This window comes from Ceratotherium simum, chromosome 8 (assembly GCF_057802395.1).
Source record: "Ceratotherium simum simum isolate JZ-2026a chromosome 8, ASM5780239v1, whole genome shotgun sequence".
NCBI lineage: Eukaryota > Metazoa > Chordata > Mammalia > Perissodactyla > Rhinocerotidae > Ceratotherium > Ceratotherium simum.
The window spans coordinates 2,646,155-2,666,087 of record NC_141907.1 but is presented as its reverse complement, the minus strand read 5'-3'; the positions used below and the strand labels follow the sequence as shown (position 1 = coordinate 2,666,087).

The 19,933-nt window shown below is 51.1% G+C and overlaps 1 protein-coding gene across 9 annotated transcripts in view; it reads right to left on the bottom strand.

Annotated features, from left to right (window-relative positions):
* The window catches only part of RGS12 (regulator of G protein signaling 12), a 131,729-nt gene that overhangs the window by 102,797 nt on the left and 8,999 nt on the right, over positions 1–19,933 (bottom strand). For 6 of the 9 annotated variants that reach the window (XM_087434846.1, XM_087434851.1, XM_087434849.1 and 3 more), the window contains exon 2: positions 1,723–3,703. In XM_087434846.1, coding sequence (XP_087290972.1) covers positions 1,723–3,603 — 1,881 coding nt within the window. In that variant the 5' untranslated portion in view covers positions 3,604–3,703. Of the gene's footprint in view, positions 1–1,722; positions 3,704–6,039; positions 6,322–19,933 lie in introns of those variants that run through there. The other 3 variants (XM_087434853.1, XM_087434854.1, XM_087434847.1) reach the window with 2 other exon arrangements.

The following is a 19,933-nucleotide window of genomic DNA, read 5'->3' as shown; positions in this document are numbered from 1 at the left end:
CTGTCTCTCAGGTTTCCTGAGGTCAGAACCCCACTGTGAGTAATCTAAGACAGCACAGTGCTCTACAGTGTATAGATAGGGTACTTCCAACTCAATGAGAATGGACGTGCAGTTGCACTGTAGTCCACAAAGAACCATACAAATACCATTTATTTCTATCAATGTCATTATTCACTTACACAATAGCAATGGAGAAAACCCATTTGTAGGATATGATTCAAAGAGATGGTAAATTTTCCAATTTCAAAGAACATTTTAGACACCTTCCTGGGCCTTCCCTCCCCAGCTCCAGCCCCACCCAACAGGGAAGCCCAGGCTGAAGCTCCTCGTCCACACCACAGGTGGGCTGTGTGTGGGCCCGGTGGGGAGAGGCAGGGGCAGCACTGCCCCGAGAATCCAGCCTGGAGCATTTGAGATGGCAGGACAACAAAAGGAGGGGAAGGCCACACAACTGCAGAACTCCTACTAGCACAGCCAGCTGAGGAACTGAGTCGAAAATCCATATGATTACAACTATGTTTATAAAAACAAAAATCTTTACTTATAGACATCAAAATGTTACCCATGGTCACTTTGGGGAGGTAAAACTACAGGGGATCTGTCCTTTCCTCCAACTTTAAATTTTCTTTAATGTGTTTTATAATGAAAAATAATAAGACTTGGGAAGGGGATGGGTCTTGAACACAACATTCACCAAACACTACTGCCCCACAGTTTTCAGGCCCTAACCAGCAAGTGGTCTTTGAAGGGTTTTCTCGTGAGATTTTCAGCTATTGAGAACAAAAATGTGAACACAGAAAAGGTATTTTAACATCATAAAAATCCTCTGAGGAAAGTTCCTTTTTTTTTTTTTTTTGAAACCAACTGAGCTAAGCGCCATCCTCCTCTCACCCAGCCGCAGATCCATCCTGCTTCCAAACCGAGCATCAGACCACGTCGCAGCATCAGACCACCAGCAGCACCATGGCCCAGCCCTTCTGCTAAGCAAAGTCCTTTACAGTGATTCCTTCCCTCATGCTCCACAGTGAGCTCCTATGTGGGCAGACAAAGGCCCCAAAGGGGCACTGATGGATCTGGGATCTTTGGGGCAGTGCTACGCCAAGCATGGTCCCCCAACTGTTTGATGTCCATCTGCAACGAGCAAGGAGCTCCAGCCACTAGCCACTGTTGAGTTCGGCTGGCATTTTTTTCGTAGCAGGATTTTCTTGATGAAGGAAACAGTACAAGGATCAACACCACAGTGACACTCCCTGTCCTGAAGTGAACGGTCTGTGTGTGAGAATTTTCTCACCTCGGACCCCGGGGTGAAGACTCTGGGCCAGAGATGAAATGGGCTTTGAAGAAGCTGCAGGGACAGGACCCTCCCAGGCACGGGTAGTCAGAAAGGGCAGGAAGGAGGGAGGAGGGCCTCACCCCAGGCTGTGAGAAGTCAACGGCCCTTCCACCACCATCGGTTCCGCCCAGACGTCCTGCCCAGGACCCACTGAGAGAGCAGGCAGAACCAGGGCCAGTAGCGTGGACGAGAGCCCAGAGAGCTCCCGGGCAAGACACAGACTGCAGCAGGAGCAAAGCAGACATCCTGTGACAGCCAACAGAGGCCACAAGGGCAGCCAGAGGAGGCTGGGACAGGGAACTTGGCATTAATGTACTGCCATTTCATCAGTAATTGCCTACACTATAAAACCAAGCTCAGTTTTACTGAACCACTCCTAACAGGCTTACCTTTTTGTCTTCCTTAGTCTTTCTAACATTTCGATGGGGACCAAAAATGTTTTGCATCCCAAAAGCCTTCCTGGACCAGTCCCTTTTCTGGACGCTGAGCAGGGGCTGTGCCAAGCTGCCCTCCATCCTGTAGCGGTCCGCGGGAATCTTGCTCATGGGAGGGGGCAGTGTGCCGCAGTTGACACTGGACCACCCGTCGGTGGAGTCCGTGTAAGACTCCTGGTCGCTGGCATGTCCGCACTGCCACTCTTGCAGGACGTGGACTGGGAGCCACCGCTGGCCAAAACCACCGCCAGCGCCCATGGCGCCCCTCTTGGAAGGAGGAACTGAACTCCTCAAGGAGGCCGGGGGGACCTCCACATGAGAAGCGGGCCCTAAATGCTTACCGAAGTCCCGAAACCTGTCAGCCTGTGGAGTGGCCTCAAACGTGGGTCCCCCCTCAGGGTCGTGGGAGAAGGGCGCGTTCCAGGGGGCGCCCCAGGGCTGGGAGCCCCTGCCACCTGCACCCTCCCAGGTGCTGCTGCTGGCGCCATGCCTGCCCGAGCTGGCGCCCAGGTCAACCACAAGCACCCGGCTGCTCCTTTCTTCCTGGTTGAAATTCCCAATGCCGCTGTCACTGTTGCTGCTGGTGCTGGTGTTCTGGTGGGCATCCGCGTCCCCATCCGCAAAGGCCCGGGCCCGCACTCCCTCAATCAGCTCGCCCATGTCTCTGTACAGCACAGAGATGAACTGGAGGACAGGGAGAGAGGATGCTGGGAATTCAAGGCAGCCGTTGGTGTCGGGGTCGGCTGTGCACTCAAACCCAAACCGCCGAGCGATACCTTGATGGATCTTGTGATTGAACAAATCTGGATCCACCATAAACACGTGGCAGGAAGTCCGCAAGACGCCTTCATCCTCCTGTGCCAGGCTCCCATCATCACTCGTCTGCATGGTCACAAGCCCGAAAAACCTCCTGTCGTCCGGGCACACAGCACTGAACGCCAGCTTCTCGGCTGGGTACTCGGCCAGGACAGCAGCCTTGTCGGTGCAGAGCTGCACGCAGTCATGCATGATCTTCATGGTTACTAGAGAATGGATTTTCTGCTCTGCCCGCAGGCGCCGCAGGCAGCCACGGATGGCCTGCAAACTGTCGGACTCCAAGTTGCAACTTGTGGAAGGAAGTTCAATAGAACCTAAGTAGCCTACAACCATGGCAACATTTAAAATACTTGCATCCAATCCAAAATCTTCATGATTCTCTAGTCCAATACTGAAAACCGAATCATCGTTAATAACTTTTGATATTTCCTCTTTAGAAAGCAGGCTGGGATTCCGATTATTTACATTTTCATGCCCAAGGTCAAATCGTGCAGTAGCCGACTCTGAAAGGGATCTTTGTTTCAATTTCAAGGGCTCTGAACTGCTTGCCCGAAGACTAGGATTTTCAAAGATCATATTGAAAATTCCACCAGACTGCATTTCTTCAACGACTCTCTCTGCTCTATTTATACCTAACGCTTTAGAATCAAGTTTGGGCCTCAGCCAGCCTTTTCCTTCATAAAATCCAACTTCTTCATCACTGGAACAGGACTCTAAGTGGCCGATACCTTCACCAATCACCATGTGTAGGACACCAGAACATTTCCCAATCAATTTCACTACGTCTTCATGGGATGCTTTCTTCACGTTGATTTCGTTGACAGCAAATATCTGGTCACCAGCACGGAGGCCCACAAAATCCGCAGGGCTCCCTCTCATGACACAGCTGAGCACGCAAGGCGCCTGACCAGAGAGGGTGAATCCGTACCCTGCTCTCCCTCGGGCCACCTCCACACTCCTCATGCGAGGGGGCGCCGTCCCATGCAGCGGGCGCTCTGCTGTGTCCCCTGCTCTATACATCTTGATGTGCTTCTACGACCAGGAGCATAGTTCATTATTCCAAGGGATCCATAGTTCAGGGAATGCTTGATGCTACCATATTTTTTCTTGAAATAATGCCCTAAGGAAGAAAAATTAATAGCACATTATTTAAAAGCCCATATTTCTTTCGCTTACTGGTATTACCTAAACATAAAAAGATAATTCATAACAAAAACCATCATAGCAAGAGTCTCTAGTTACTACATAAATGTTAAAGTGAAAGAGAAGCAGTAAATCTTAAAGTCAGGCTAAGAATTTCCTTCCAAAGTAGAAAACATTTCCCAGGACAGGTTTTCTTCACAACATTGATCTCTCTGAGGCTGATCCCGCCTTGGGTTTGAGGAATACAGGACTCCAACAGAATGTGCCTCCTGGCACTCTTCTCCTCCCTGTCTGGATGGAAAGAGACCTCGAGATCCTTACTACTCAAAGTGTGGTCCAAAAACCAGCAGCCCGGCCTCCTGGGGGCTCTCGGGCTCTTCCCCAGATCCAGTGCGTCCAAGTCTGCATTTAACAGGAGGGGCAGAGTCAGAGTGAAAAAGCAGCGCTGGCTACAGACGTGGGGTAGAAAGGCACTGGATGACCCCTGGTCCAGCCCCGTCTCAGATCACAAACCCCTGCCATGAGAAGTTTTTCCTCAGGAAAGTGAGTGAGCTTATATTCTCTCAAATTCCATGCCCCTCACTAATTTATTTTGAACATGGTACCATGTGGGGAAAACATTAGCCTGACACGGCCTCAGTCAGTACTACAGAGATCACATAACAGAATAGATAAAACCACCAGAAAGAGCAACCGAATTTAATACTAACTTAATTATTCCAGGGGATGACTTGCTAATTAAAAGTATTGGTTATCATCGAAAACAAATCTGTGTCAGGTCCCCAAGACCTCCCCCAGGTTCAATGACTCACTAAGAGGACACACAGGACCCAGCATATAGTCATGCTCACGGCTCAGATTTATCACAGTGAAAAGATACAAAATGAAGTTAGCAAAGGGATAAAGCAAGTTAGGTGAAGTCCAGTGGAAACAGGTGCCAGCTTCCAGGATCTTCTCCTGTGGCATCACAGGGGTTGTGCTCAATTCCCCCTGCAGCACGTTGTGACAACACGTGTGGCGTGCTGTCCACCAGGGAAGCCCGTCAGAGGCTCAGAGCCAGGGCTTTCTTTGGGGGCTGGTCCCGTGGGTCCCTGTGCCTCGCACGTGCCCAGCTCTGGACCCCCAGGAGGAAAGGGGCGTCAGCACAGACCGCACTGTTTGTTAGGGTGCTGGGAACCCTCCCGACATGCAGGCTCCCGGACGCCAGCCAAGGGCCAGGCCCGCACAGGCCTCTCAGGGCCCGGTAGTCAGGCTGCAGTGAGACGTCTTTTCTACACAAAACCCTTTCAAGATCACTTTAAAAAGCAATACAGCAAGTGTTTATGTTGTAAAGATCCAAAATATAATGGAGAATATGTTCTTTAAAGAGTGTATGTTTTTGAAATAATTGTTTTAAAGTTGTTAGAAGAAATTCTTGTGTCTCGGGATAAAGTTTCCAGTAACAGAAGCATAATTCAAAGTAATTTACACACACACAAAAAGAGAAAGAACTAGACGAAATGGAAAGTATATTATTAGATGACTCCAAGAGTAGCTTCAAAGATGATGATATGTAGGATGCATGTTTGAATAAAATTATTTTATGATACATAAGAGTGAAAAAATAACAATTTAATTCTAAATTACCATATTATTTAACATCTAAGCGGTGCTAAATTAATCATTTAAATATTATGACTAGACATAACTATTTAATATTCATCACTAAAAACGTATATATTAAAGTTGGCCAAGAATTTTATTTTAGGGTCCTCTCACTGGATCTTCTTAAAGGGTATGGTGGGCTGAATAATGCCCCCCACCAAATATGCCTAATCTCAGGACCCCATGAATGTCACCTCACGACCAAAGGGACCTTGCAGATGTGATCGAGTGAAGGATCCTGGATGGGAGGTTATCCTGGGTTCTCCAGGTGGGCCCCAAGTAACGACAGGGTCCTTATCAGAAGGAAGTAGGAGGGTCAGAGTGAGAGCGGGGCATGTGATGACAGAAGCAGAGATTAGAGCCACTGGCTGTGAAGATGGAGGAAGGGGCCATGAGCCAAGGGCTGCAGGCAACCCCTAGAAGCCACAAAAGGCGAGGAAACAGATTCTCCCCTGGGGCCTCCAGAAAGAATCAGCTCTGCCTACACCTGGACTTCAGCCCAGTGAGACTGACTTTGGACTTCTGATCCCCTGAACTGTAAGAGAACACAGTTGTGCTGTTTTAAGCCACTAAATTTGTGGTAACTTATTTCAGCAGCCACAGGAAACATGTACAAGGGGAATCACCCTATTGGTGGGGGAGGGGGATAGAGGATATGCATGAAATAACCTGTCTAAAAAATGCTCAGACAGGATCTGGCTCCTGGCAGACGCGACACATCAAAGCGGCTGCTGTTCCCGATGTTACTGCAAGTGTCCGTTGTCACTGTGGACTCTCCAGGACAGAGCTCAGCGAGACCCTGCTGGTTTCCTCCAGTCACAGGAGACCTCCTGGCTTTCTCTTCCAAATAATAGATGCTGCCCCTATGAAGGAAATGATTTCCCAATTTTACATGCAGAGTTATCTTGTGATTCATCTGACCGCCACGGAGTCATAACACTGTACGACATACTATCGAATAATAGTCTTGTACATGGTTTACCCAAACGTTTCTCTTAGACTCTTACTGCCATGTCCCTCTAGTGATTAAAAATAAATTGTTTCTAATTCTTATAAGTAATATCTTAATATCTATAATCACATTTTATAAGTTCAGCCTATGGTCTAATTTTTCCTTAAACTGTATCAACTAACAGTAAAACTAGTGGGACAGACAGTGAAATTCAAAAGAAACCACAGGGCACTAGTTTCCAACTTCAGCTGGTATTTCCGCCACCTGGGCTACTGACATGCCAGTTCCTGGGTCCCTCTCCTCCACCCGGAGGCTCTGGTTGGTAGGTCTGGGGAGGGGCCAGGAGCCACCTGCTTTAACAGAGCCCACCGCACACACCTTCCCGGTGACTCTGATGTAGGTGGCAACACTTGGAGCACCCTGACCTGAGACCATCTGCTATGGGCTGAATGTGTGTGTCCCCCCAAATTCACACGTTGAAATGCTAACCCCCAACGTGATGGTATTTGGGAGTGATCAGGTTTAGATGAGGTCATGAGGGTGGAGCCCTCATGATGGGATTAATGTCCTTGTGAAAGAAGAGGAGACACAGGGTCTCTCCCCTGCTCTCTGCTCTCCTCCCTGTGAGGATACAAGGAGAAGACAGCCATCCATGAACCAGGAAGGGGGTCCTCACCAGACACGGGATTGGCCAGCATGGACTTCCAGCCCCAGAACTGTGAGGAGTAAACGTCTGTCATTTAAGCCCCTCAGGCTATGGTATTCTGCAATAGCAGCCCAAACCAATGAAGACATCATCTAATCCAGCCTCCTCATTTTGCAGAAAAGGTAACTGCAGAAGGAAGTGCTTCACCCAAGTGACGGCTTCCCAATGGCACAGTTACAACCCAGGGTCTCCACTCTCCCCCAACCCACAACAAAGATCAGTTGATTCCTGCCATACTGTCATTCCTTCTCTCACTTGTTCAGACTATCAGGAGCTAGGAATACATGCCAGGTGCCATGACGGTCCCTACTCCTTTCCAAGGTCTAAGGCTGGTAGACAGAGTCCCGTTCTGAAGAATTTCTCCACTCACAGCCACTGAGTGAGTACCTACCCCCTTCCAGGCAGCATCCCAGCCCTGAGCAGCCAGCAGCCCCAGAGAGGGAGGAGCTAGATAAGGCAAAAGGCCTCACTCCCGAGCAGAACAGAGCGCAAGCCAGCCCCAGCTGTCCACTCAGCCCCCTGCACGGGGAGCAGAAGTCTGCTGGCAGATGAGACGGGAAAGCCATGCCAGGGAGAGGTGATGAGCACGGCATGGGTCCACACAGCTCAGACCGATCTCTGCCCATGCAGAGTGGACGTTTTGTGAGGATGATACTCCAGCTCTCCATGATTGTGCCACCAAAGGTTACAGAAATTCACAGTGCAACAGGCCGTGAACTGAGCATGGGGGCCAAAAGACCAAAGCAATAAAGAACAGCGACAGTGCATGGAAACGTGACAGGAGGGAGAGAAACGGAGTACTTCCTATGAGGCAGAAAGCATCTAACACACTGAGGAGAAGGGGAGAATTCAGGAATAAGAAGACAAGAGTAATACTTGCGACAGGGAACCTTACACGGTACTTGGCACGGGCTGGGGCTGTTCTTGGGACTTGGCATATATTAGTTTGTGAGTCCATAAGCAACGTCACTACGAGGTAGGTACGATTATTATTCCCATTTTTGTGAGATGAGGAAACAGAGGCACAGAGAAGTTAAGTAACTTGTCTACGGGCTGCACAGCTAACTGGTGTCAGAGGTGGAGTTGGACCCTGGCTGTTCTCAACTTTCTCTATCCCCATGCAGAGGGATCCTTGGGAGAAGCAGAGGTAGCCTTGGGCCAGAGAGAGCAGGCGCTGTCCACTTTCACAGTCCCTCCAATACTGGGATGCCCCGGCAGCCTGGCCCCAGTCAGTGCAGGAGGCTGGTGGCACCATGCCACCTTCTCTGACTGGGACCCGCCCACCAGTAGACCCCTGCCCCTAGTACCCACCCCACTCCCTATCACTGTGTCACAGCAGCTATCTCCAACCACCGCCCTGGCACTGCCCATGGCGCTGAACACCCACCAGGCACCACCTCCCCCCAACACCTCCCTTGGGGACATACACGGAAGACCCAATACATCCCCCATGCAGACACAGACACCAGGACGCCCCCTAACCGTCCCTGCTTCCCAGCTGCCTCACCCTCCACCCATTCTAGCAGCCGGCCACCTGACCCCTGAAAAGCTCTCTCCGAGTCCGCAGCCACTCTTCCTGCTTCCCCCTGACCTAGACTGACCTGGGCCCTCCCCTCCCCAACACAGGAGGCCCCCATGACGCCACAGAGGATGAGCTGGCAGATTCTTGGCTCACCAAGGCCATTTCCGGGCCATCTACTGCCACAAGGACCAACGGCCTCACCATGCTATCATCCTTAAAGGGCCCCTTTAGCCCTGCTCATCACTTGACTCACCCTCAGTGCAGACTCTGCACCCCCGGCCAACGGTGCCACCGAGCACCAACTCTGTGCGGGACTGGGCCAGGCACAGGGCTGCCACGTGAGAGAACAACAGTCCCTTCCTTCGAAGACCTCTCAGCTCGGGGACAAGGGAACCAGGAGGCTGCTGACAGCAGCAGCTTCCTGAGGGGTGTGCAGTGTGACCTGCTCCCAAGGGACCCCAGGGGCACAGCACACCGAGCAGGGACCCTCCGGTGGTAGGCAGCCCCGCCCACTGAGCTCCACAGAGCAGGCCCCCTCGCCCAGGCGAGGACGCCTTCTCTGTGGCCCTGGCCCTGTCCCTCGAGGCCCCTTTCCTCTCTGAACTTCAATGCCCTCCCCAGGGGTGCCCCCACGGCCTAGCAACCAGCTGAGCACTCTCTCCTGAGCGACCTAACTCCGCACGTCTATACCCAAACACACCTGCTGGAAGCATCCCCTCCTCCTCTTCCTGGGGCCCTAACTTCCACCTAAGCTCACCCCATCCTTCTGGGCACCCAGGCAGCACTTCAGTTATCCCCAACTCGGCCTCATCACCCACGGCACACCTTCCCCCCACCCTGCCTTACCGTCCTCCTCTCCCCCACATGCTCCATCCATCTGGACATCCCACCCCCAGCCTTCTCCGTCCCTCCACCTCCCCACCCCAAAGGCCTCCTCCTCCTCACTGCGGCTAGCCCCCTCGTGGCCACAGCCTGGCGACCACCCTCGGGCCCGCCCCACTGGCCCTGCTGCTTCTCCCGCCCCACAGCCCCTCCCTCCAGCCTGTCCTCCTCACTCAGCCTGCAGTCCACAGGAACGTTCCTGTCCAGCACCATGTCCTCTGCCCCCACCTGGGGCACCCCACCACGTAGGAACTGACCGTGCTTTCTCCATAGCACATGCCACAGGGCTGGCACACCACAGGGCACCTGGGTCCCTCTCCAAATTCATGCTTCTCAGCCCCCAAGGGGCTCTCAGCATTCCCGTCGACTCTACGACACTCCTCTGGCTGACTCAGATGCCACAAACCCACCCCACCTTCTAGACCCTGTGCAGGCTCCCCCTCCCGTTCTCCTTCATAGAGACGACACATGCCATCCCACAGGCCTCCGTCGCCTTCCTCGGGCCAGACGTCCAGTGCTCACACCCTCTTCCTACTTCAGGCCAGTTTCTCTCTCCCTCTCAAGGGGACCATCCACTGGCTTTTTAAGTACCCAAGCCTCTCTAAATTTAAAAGGAGAAAAGACCCCCACTTGACTCCTCATCTGCAGGAGCTACTTGGCTTCTCCCCTTAGCAGCTTCTCAAAGGTTCAGCCACACTGGGGTCTCTGTGCCTCACCTCCCACCCGCTCCCTCCCTCTCCAAACTGGCCTCTAGCCTCCATGCCTCCACACGCTCTCACTCTGGCTACCAAGGACACATGGAGCTGCGCCCGACAGACACTTTTCAGTCTCCCCCCCAACCTCTCTGTAAACTCAACATGATGTGCCTCCCCCTCCCGCAGCCTCCATGGGGCAGCAGCCTCTCCACTCCCCTCTAAGTGTGGGGTCCCCAAGCCCTCTCCCCTCTCCCAGGGCAATCAGACCCACCCCAAGGCCGGGGTCTCCCATGTGCTCATCTCCTGCCCACATCTCTCCTTCAAGCTCAGGGGGACCTCAAACTCAACAATCAAAACAAACTCTCTTCCCCAAAGCTGCCCCTCTCTCAGTGACAGGCTGCCATCTCCTCAGAAGCACAGGCAGGGGCAGACACAAGACGGGGCTCCCAGAGAGATTCTCAAAATCCTAATCACAACATACGGAGATTCAAAAAGATAAGGCCTCAAGAAAAGGCTATCACAAACAAGGAACAACCATGCGAAAAGAAAGTCGACAAAAACCCACAAACAACACAGGGCTGGAGGATAAATCCAGGGCTGCTTCCCCAGCAGAGAGAGGGACCAGGAGACGGGCACCCCACAGAAGAGCTAGGAGACCACGAGGGGCAACTAGGAGATCCTGAGGGGAGAAGTGTGGAACAGAGGGGAAGAAAACACAGGGGTAAATTCAGTGAAAAGTCTGTTCATCCGCACTGCATCACCACAGAGGGCAGCCAGGAAGGGTTTCCCCCAATTTGTAGGGTGTATGTGGGGTTGTATGACTTAAATTGTAGATTATGTGGAAAACACAAAATTTTCTTTGGAGAACCTTGGAGGCAACTGAAACTGAAGCCAGATTTTAGCATTTGGTGGGATGTTTGGCCTCAAGGACTTAAAAAAAAAAAAGTGGGAAAGGAGGACTGAAAGAAACTGGAAGAAACAGCAGAAGGATCCTGCAGCCACCAAAACAAAGGGAAGACTCCCCAGCCCCACCACCACAACTCAGAGGACACAGGCCACTGTGCTCAGGCCCCAGGACAGAGAAAAGCACAGCGGCTCATCACAAGTCCCAAGCCACCAGTTATGCCAAATCTCAGGGACTGGTTTGTAACCAGGCTGCTTCTGCACAAGCAACTGGTTATCACAGCCTCAGGGGACAATGGGTGGATGGGGGAGGGGATGGGGGGATGGGGAGATGGATGGATGGGGGGATGGATGGATGGGGGGATGGATGGATGGGGGGATGGACTGACTGAATTCATTAGTCATGGTCAATGTTTGCCCAATAATACCTGGTTAGCTAATTGGTCCAAAGATTAATGGATCATTTCCCAGAGCTGCAGAAAGACGGGAACTTTTAAATTCAAAGGGCCCACCAAGTGCTAAGCAGAGTAAATGAAAAAAACCCCCTTCAAATTTTCAGAGAGAAGGACCAGAATCTGCCAGCAGACATCTGAGGACAGCAGAGCCCAGCCCTCGAGGTTCCATGGCTTCTCAGGTGCTTGCTGAAGAACAAACACAGCAGCGGTGAGAAGGCAGCAGGCAGGTGAAGGCCAGCCATCCCGCTGGATGACACAGTCCGTGCCCACAGTGTGCCTGCAGACTGGCCACGCTGCCCAGGTGCAGCCAGCACCCCAAGTACCTGTGTGAGTGAGCCATGTTGTTAATCCCATCCCCGGGACTTCAAACCTGTGACGGCTCTAGAATGTGAGCGTGGCCAGAAAAAGCAGCATGTGCAGTGTCTCCATTTCAGTCTGATGGTCCACCTAGAGGAGGGGAGGTGCTGCAATGGCGCGCTTTGTGTCTGCATCTGTCCCACTGCAACTCCTGTCAGGATGAACTGGACATCCCTTATCTGGGAGCGCAGTCTCCTATCAATACCATTTGTTTGACTTCTCGGGCTGTGTTTCTTTTTATTCACCCACCACACAAGCTCTAGCCCAGTGCAGGGCTGCCTTGGGAGGAGCTCCGCCCCTTCCCTCATGTGAAGTCAGCAGAGGCACCTAAATCGTCAACCAACTAGACAGACAGGTACAATGCGGGCAATGTTCCCAGAACAAGCCTCCAATATCTGATCACACGTCCTGAACTCGAAGAACCCGATAAACACCAATAATGTGTAAACAAGCCCCCGTGCATTTCCTCTGCCCAGGCCCCCAGACATCCTAGCAGGGTGGGCTGGAGCCCAAATACACCAGGCAAGAAAAATGTCCCATGCTCTCCCTAAAAGATTTCTTGGACTTTGGGAACGAAGAACGAAGTGCCCTTTTAAAAGGACCGCTGGACAGGCAGTACCTTCTGAGTGCAGAATTTAACACCCCTCCCCTATATACCAGAGGCACTAAAATAGCTCTGCTAATACAAAGGAGCAAGCTGCTGGTTTGTCCATGTCCATTCTACAAATACTTAGGAGTGCCTTCTCTATGCAGGCACCATTCCAGGGAGAGGGAACAACAGAGACAACGGGGCCTACCCAAGGGGAACCTATCCTGGGGGAGCCTAATCTGGGGGAGCCCGTCCTGGAGAGCCTGTCCTCGGGAGCCCACCCTGGGGGCGCCTGCCTGGGGGGGGGCCTGTCCTGGAGAGCCCACTTTCAGGCGGGCCCATCCTGGACAGCCCATCCTGGACGTGCACCCCCGGGGGAGCCCAGCCTGGGGGAGCATGCCTGGTGGAGGCTGTCCTGGGGAGCCCATCCTGGGGGAGCCTATCTTTTGGCTGTGCAACAACAGCTCAGACAGAGTCCAGCAGACTGTTCCAGGCAAGGCCCTTGGACTAAGGAGCTGGATCCCAGAGGCCCAGCCCTGCACTCTTGTGACCTTGGTCAAGTGACGACCTTGGTCCCGTGTACAGCAGAGAGCACAGAGCCCCTTTACTGACACTGTGAGAATGAGATAAGATCGCACACAAGCCTGGCAGAGGCTCACCTTCCACTTCAGCTGTTGCTGTCACCCTTGCTGGTACTCCTCCATCCCTCTGAGGGACCAGCGTCCTGCAGTGTGCACCCCCTGCTGCTGGGGGTCTGTCCCCACCACGCCCAGCTCCCATCCAGGAGACCCTGCCTGAGCTATGACAGGGATCGGCAAGGGTGTGATGCATCAGCAAACTCCAGCCCTAGGAGCAGAACAGCAAGTCACACATCACGGCTGCGGTGGAAGGCGAGGCATGTCGTCACAGAGCACAACCATCATCTCACACACTTGAGCTAGATGGGTAGGCATGAACATAGGGGCTCGCCCCACCGCCCATGTCAATCAACAACAATTTGGATCAGTACCAACACAGAATAGAGAGTGAAGGGAGGAAAGGAAACCAAACATCAGAAAACTGAGAAAATCCACTCTGGCACATTTCTGAGTTCCCTAAAGTGAAGCTAGAATCCCACTCTCATTCCCTGTTCCCAAATTCCATCACCCCTTAAACCCTTATCCCCCCTTAACCCAACCCAGCTCTTCCAAGGCAAGCTGTCAGCCTAACTGCCCAGATAATCAGGCAAGAGATGCAGAACTTTCATCCACCAAAGTCCCTGGAAACATCACAACCCAAACAGAAGCAGAGTGCCCTGGTGGGCTGGGCACATGGATAGGACCATGTGATGCTCCCGGCTCAGGTCATCTTCCAGGTGTGTGACAGGTACCCTGAGGGGTGGTCCTGAGGTTCCATTGCCAGAGCAGACTGATACCTATTTATATTTAAGGAAGGAAACAATCACCAAGAGTTTTCAGACAAGGCTAGTAACTGATTGATGAGCATATGGAAAGCCCAAAAATGAAAATCCAATTATACTAAACTAATCCTAATGACATAGGAGAGGGGAGGCACTGACAGCCCATGAGCACAGCCTCCAGGTACCCCTCTTCACCCCACCTGCTTTCCTCCTGCACGCTGAGCTGTTCTCCCTGGGAGAGCTCGCCTGCATCTGTCTCCTCCTCTCCACAGCTCCTCTAAACTCCTGTCATCATCGTCTCGCCTCCTGCCACCTGACTCTCCTCCGAGGACTCCACCACCCACACGGACCCTAAATGTTCCCAAAAGCCAACTCCTCACCTTACCTTCCATTTCTGTGCAAGGCAAAGTCCTAGTGCATGTGAAATCAAGTGAAAACTGCTGTGTGTGAGTAAAGGTATAAAAGAGATAGACAGTGCCCCTTAAAGAGATTAAGGGTGTGCCTCACAGACCCTCTCATTGAACAACTGAGCCTCTAGAAGCTCACAGGCACTGTCCCTCACCCTTCAGGAGCCCAAGGTAGAGAAGGGCTTATCTCAAAGAGATTTGAGGGATGGTTCTTGTCTGGTGGAGTGAACACCAATGAGATTCACAGGAGGCCCACAAAGTTTTCCAGAAAACTGTATCAGTAAAAACACTGCCAGCCTGGACTGAAAGGGTCAGAGGTGGTAAAAACTGAAACCTGAGCACGGGATCCCAAAAATTCTACTGGAGGAAGCAGGCTGAGAAAATGACTCAATTGCAAACACATGCTATCTTTCATGGAAAGGAAAAGATGACAGAGAGAGAGGAATCAGGAGCCCAGAAGGCAGAGTGAGAGACACTGCCCCAAATCTCAAGACCTAATCAAGGAACTTCCAACATTTGCCAGGCTAGATTTCAGAATTGCTATGCACTTGTGACTCCTTTACACCTCCCATTTTCCCTTATTTTGGGCAGGAGTGTCTACAGTGGATATCCTATGTCTGTCCCAACATTGCATTTTTGGTGTGGGTGGAGGGGCTAACAGCTGGTCACTTTAGTTCAGGTCTATGTATGGAGAAGTGCACTCTAGGAGCTGTACTCAAGAAACCTTCAACAGGGAGCCTCATCCATGCCTGGAGCTGATTTAGGTGATTCTAGATTTTGAGGTGATGCTGTCATGGCAGGAACTTGGGGGGAGTGTGTTTCGTATGCGGGAGGGACATGAATCACTGGGGCCAGGGTCCCAACAATTTTGCCTCCTAGTAGGCCGCCTGTGGCAGTCCCCTCCCCTTGAGTGTGGGCTGGACCTAGCGCCTTACTTCTAACAAACAGAACACGGCAAAAGTGGTGAGATGTCACTTCCAAGACAGGTTATAAAAACACTGTGGCTTTTGTCTTGCTCACCCTGTGCCTCACTCACTCTGAGGGAGTCAGCTGCCAGGCTGTGAGCTGCCCTATGCAGCAGCCCACATGGCAAGGAACCATGTCTCTGGCCAACAGCCGGCAAGGTCAGGAGGCTTGCCAACAGCCACATTAGAGACCTTGGAAGTGGATCTTCTGAGGCCACCAACTACCATGTAAGGAAGTGGATCCTCACCCACCACAGCCCCGGCTGATATCCTGATCACAACCTCGTGTGAGACTCGGAACAGAGGACCAGCTAAGCCTCACCCCACTTCCCGACCACAGAAACTGTGAGATGACACCACTCGTAGTCATGGACTGCTGCATTTGGGGAGCGATCTGTTACACAGCAGTAGATAACTAATGCACCACATAATGCAAATATCAATGTTATCATTTGATGTGTTACCACTCCTGCTATAAATACATACAAAATAGCACTACATTTATTTCTAGGCAGCAATGCATGATTAAATATTTTTTTAAAGTGTTTCCTCAATTTAATCTGTGATGAGGTGATTAAAGAAATCATGCTGTATACACCAGAGATGACTACAGAATGGAAATAAATGGCTAATAAAAACAACTTACCAACTGAAGGCCATCCCTCTGAGAACAGGAACAAGACAAGGAAAAAAAAACACTACAACTGGACGACGACCTAATCACTCATAACTCACGAGCTAAACACAGCCCCACTTCACAAACGAAGAAACCAAGGCTCAACACCGTGCCTACAGTCACGACTGAAGACGGGGTTAGGATTCAAACCCAGGGCTGCCGTACTTCAGTCTGGGCTCTTCGCCGCAGCGGCTGCTCCCTTTCACCAGCAGCATGAGAGCAAATGTCTATGCAGAAACTGACCTCCTCTGGAGTACTTCTGCTAACGAAAATTTGCCAGGTTTTCAAAGAGTCTCTCAATTCCTTGGCAGCTTTATCTCCCAAATGTGAACATTAATCTTAAATTGAGGAAGCAGAACAGCAGCTACCAAAATTATTAGTACGCACGGTTGTTGAATAATTTATAACAGGCTGAAGAGAAGAGTACAATGTATAAAATGTTCCAGGTCAGCATTTTGTTATTAAGCAGAGTTTTTGCGTGAGTTTTTTTTAAATGTCAACTCTTGAGGTTTTAACACCTCAAGCCCAAAGAAACCAAGAGGCCAAGCTGCAGGGACACGTATCTGATGCCTGGGTTCTGGTCCCCAGGAGGACGCTCTCTTCTGCCTTCCCAGTCAGTCTCCGTTAGGAAGAGTCAGTTCATTGCTGAGCCGCCACACAGCAATTAGGGATGGAGACAAGAATTTACTCAAACAGTAAAGCAGCTCTTGGAATTAGGAAATACAACAAATATAAATAATCAGGAAAGAGGAGAAAGAAATAAGAAAGGGAGAGAAGAAATTAAAGACTGGCAACTTTAAGAACATTTCATTTCTGTGAAAACATCAGAAGAATGTACACACAATTATTACTCACAGTCTAATAATGTTAAAAGGAAATGGAATTCCAAAAATAATATAAAGTTGAAGAAATACATTTACACTAATGTCACACTTACCACATAAATAAAGTTTAAAACCCTAGCTTTAAATTCATCTGGCTCCTTCTTCCTTCAAGAGAACACATTACATGTGCATTTTTACAGCAGCGAGCCATCATACACGGGGTGGGGAGGAACCCAGGCCCAGGAGGACAAACGCAGCTTAGCTCCCCTCACCTCTCCGGCCCCCCAGGACAGCTCAGGCTACAGAAGAAGGAGGGACTGCCCCCAAAGGAAGGGAGACCCATGGACCCCGCAAGCGCCCAAAGCCTCAGAACAGAAGAGCCTGTGGGAACAGGATACCTACACCACTGCCTGAATATTTCATCGCTGGTTCCCAGAGTCCCCGCACAGGAGAAGGCCTGACACCAAGCAGCATCGCTAACCTAGCGCTTTCCCTTTTTTTAATGCAGAAGAAAGTCTAGATTTAGCAGAAAAGATATTATTTTAAATTACAAAGGTCCATTTTTCTGGTTCAAAAGTATTAATATATTGTATCTTTCTGAGTGATTCTCCTCCTTTGTAATGTAAAGTTTACATCAAGCAAAATCCATAGGATAACCAATGAAGAGAAACAAATGTTCACAAGCTCTCTCATCTAAAAGAAAGAAAGAAAAATCTAAGACCTCCAACGATTGGCTGGGTTCACACAATGCCCTGAGGATGACACAGACCACCTGCAGTCTCAAGGGACTCAAAAGACTCATACATTGCGAATCAGGCACCCAGGTCCAGAAGAACCATCTCCCAATCACACACGGGGCCCCAGTCACTGGCCTGACCCAGGGACTCTTTCCTGTCACTTTGCATTACAGACAGCCCCCCCTTATCCGCAGTTTAGCTTTCTGCTGTTTCAGTTACCCTCGATCAACTCTGGTCCAAAAATACTAAATGAAAAATTCCAGAAATAAAAAATTCATAAGTTTTAAACTGCGTACCATTCTGAGTAGTGTGATGAAATCTCACGCCATCGCCTCCAGGACATGAACCATCCCTTTGTCCAGAGGATCCACGATGTACACGCCACCTGCCTGTTAGTCACTTAGTAGCCATTTTGGTTATCAGAGCGACTGTCACGGTATCACAGTGCTTGTGTTCACATCACCCTTATTTTACTTAATAATGACCCTACAGCGCAAGAGTAGTGACGCTGGCAATTCGGATATGCTGAAGAGAAGCGCAAAGTGCTTCTTTTAAGTGAAAAGGTGAAAGTTCTCAACTTAATAAGGAAAGAAAAAAAATCAAATGCTGAGGCTGTTAAGATCAATGGTAACTTTTACTACAGTATACTGTTATAATTGTTGTTTTATTCTTAGTTATTGTTGTCTCTCACTGTGCCTAATTTATAAATTAAACTTTATCATAGGTACATACGCATACGAAAACACATAGTATATACAGGGTTCGGTACCATCTGTGGTTTCAGGCATCACTGGGGGTCTTGGAACGTACCCCCCATGAATAAGGGGGGACTAGTGTACTCTCCAATGTGTTGTGCTTAACAAAGATACCGAGGTAGGTGCATTTTGAAGTAACTTTTTGTTCACATTAAGAACTTTCTACCCACGAAGGAATTTAAGAAAGGTCTCAATTAAGGAAAGCAGCAGCTCAGCAGAAGGAAGGCGGCCAGATACCCAGGTGGGAGATGGCGGTGATCGCAGCGAAGATAGGGAGCAGGAGACAGGGCGAGGAGGAGAGGCTGGCTGGGGGGCCTGCCAGCACCCTGCTGTCCCTGCCACCAGGCAGGCCAGAGGTCCAGCGCTCAGCTCGCTCCCTCTCCTGCTCGCACCACGCCTCCTGCTGCACTCCTAATGCCAACTCGCTTTCCCAGCACGTCACCCTGCTCGACCGCGTGATGCTCCCCTGCTCTCACAGGATCCAGCCTTAACCCCCCAGCCTGCCTTCCAAGGCCTCCCTCACTGGGTCCCAGCCCAAAACTCAACGTCCACCTCAGGCAGATCCATCCTCATTGCCCCACGATTTTCCTGCTCACTCATTCATTTGCTCACTCATTCATTCACTCAATAACTGTCAAGTGGCTTCCACAGCAGCACCGGGTAGACAATTACAAACAAGAGACCAGTGATGGCCCTGTCCTCCCAGGGCTAGCTGCCCCTGGGAGAAAAGACAACTCAACAGGCCAATGCCACCACACACGGAAGGTCCGGGAGACACACAGGAGGGCATCCACAGTCCTGACTCCATGTGAGAAATTACTCTCCCATGAACATACCCTCTCTCCCTCCCTCCACTGCTCCTTGGCTCAGCTCAGACCCCACCTCCTCCTTGAGAACCCCTCCAACTTCTCCAATCCTCACCAACCCCCCAACCAGACCAGTAGGCCCCACTCTCCGGCTGTGTCTGCCATTCATTCATCAGCCCCTCGCTTCTCACCACACAGCCTTCCTTGTCTAAGGTAGTGCTGTGGGCACACACACAGGCATTGGTACACACACAGGCTCTGGGTACACATGTGGGCTCTGTGTTCACACACTCTGAGTACATATGCGGCCTGTGGGTTCACACATTTTGAGTATACATGAGGGCTGTGGGTACGTACACTCTGAGCGTACAGGCAGGCTTTGGGTACACACACTCTGAGTACACATGCAGGCTGTGGGTTCACACACTCTGAGTGTACAGGCGGGCTGTGGGTTCACACACTCTGAGTACACATGCAGGCTATGGGTACACACCCTCTTGAGTATACAGGCAGGCTGTGGGTACACACACTCTGAGTACACACGCAGGCTGTGGGTACACACGCTCTCAGTACACATGCAGGCATCAGGACAAGAGACAGGTTTGAGGGGAAGCACTGTGAGGGGCAGGAGGACCCCAATCTGTGAGCAGAGAAGTAGAGCCTGGCAGCATAAGAAGCTGGAAGGAACTATCAGCTCAGGGTCCACCTGCCACAGAGGTAAGATACACACAGGTTGTGAACTCCAGAAATCCTAACTGTGCGGAAGCACGGCACCAACCAGAAGCTCAGACAAAGGCCAGGAGCCAAGCCCCACCTTGCTCCCACCCAGCCCCACACTGCCAGGACTGAGCCCAAGGGGGCTCAAAGAGTCAGTCAGCGGGCAGCCCCGCCCGAGAGCTCCCGGCTTGCTCCGGGCACCAGCCTGGTGATTAC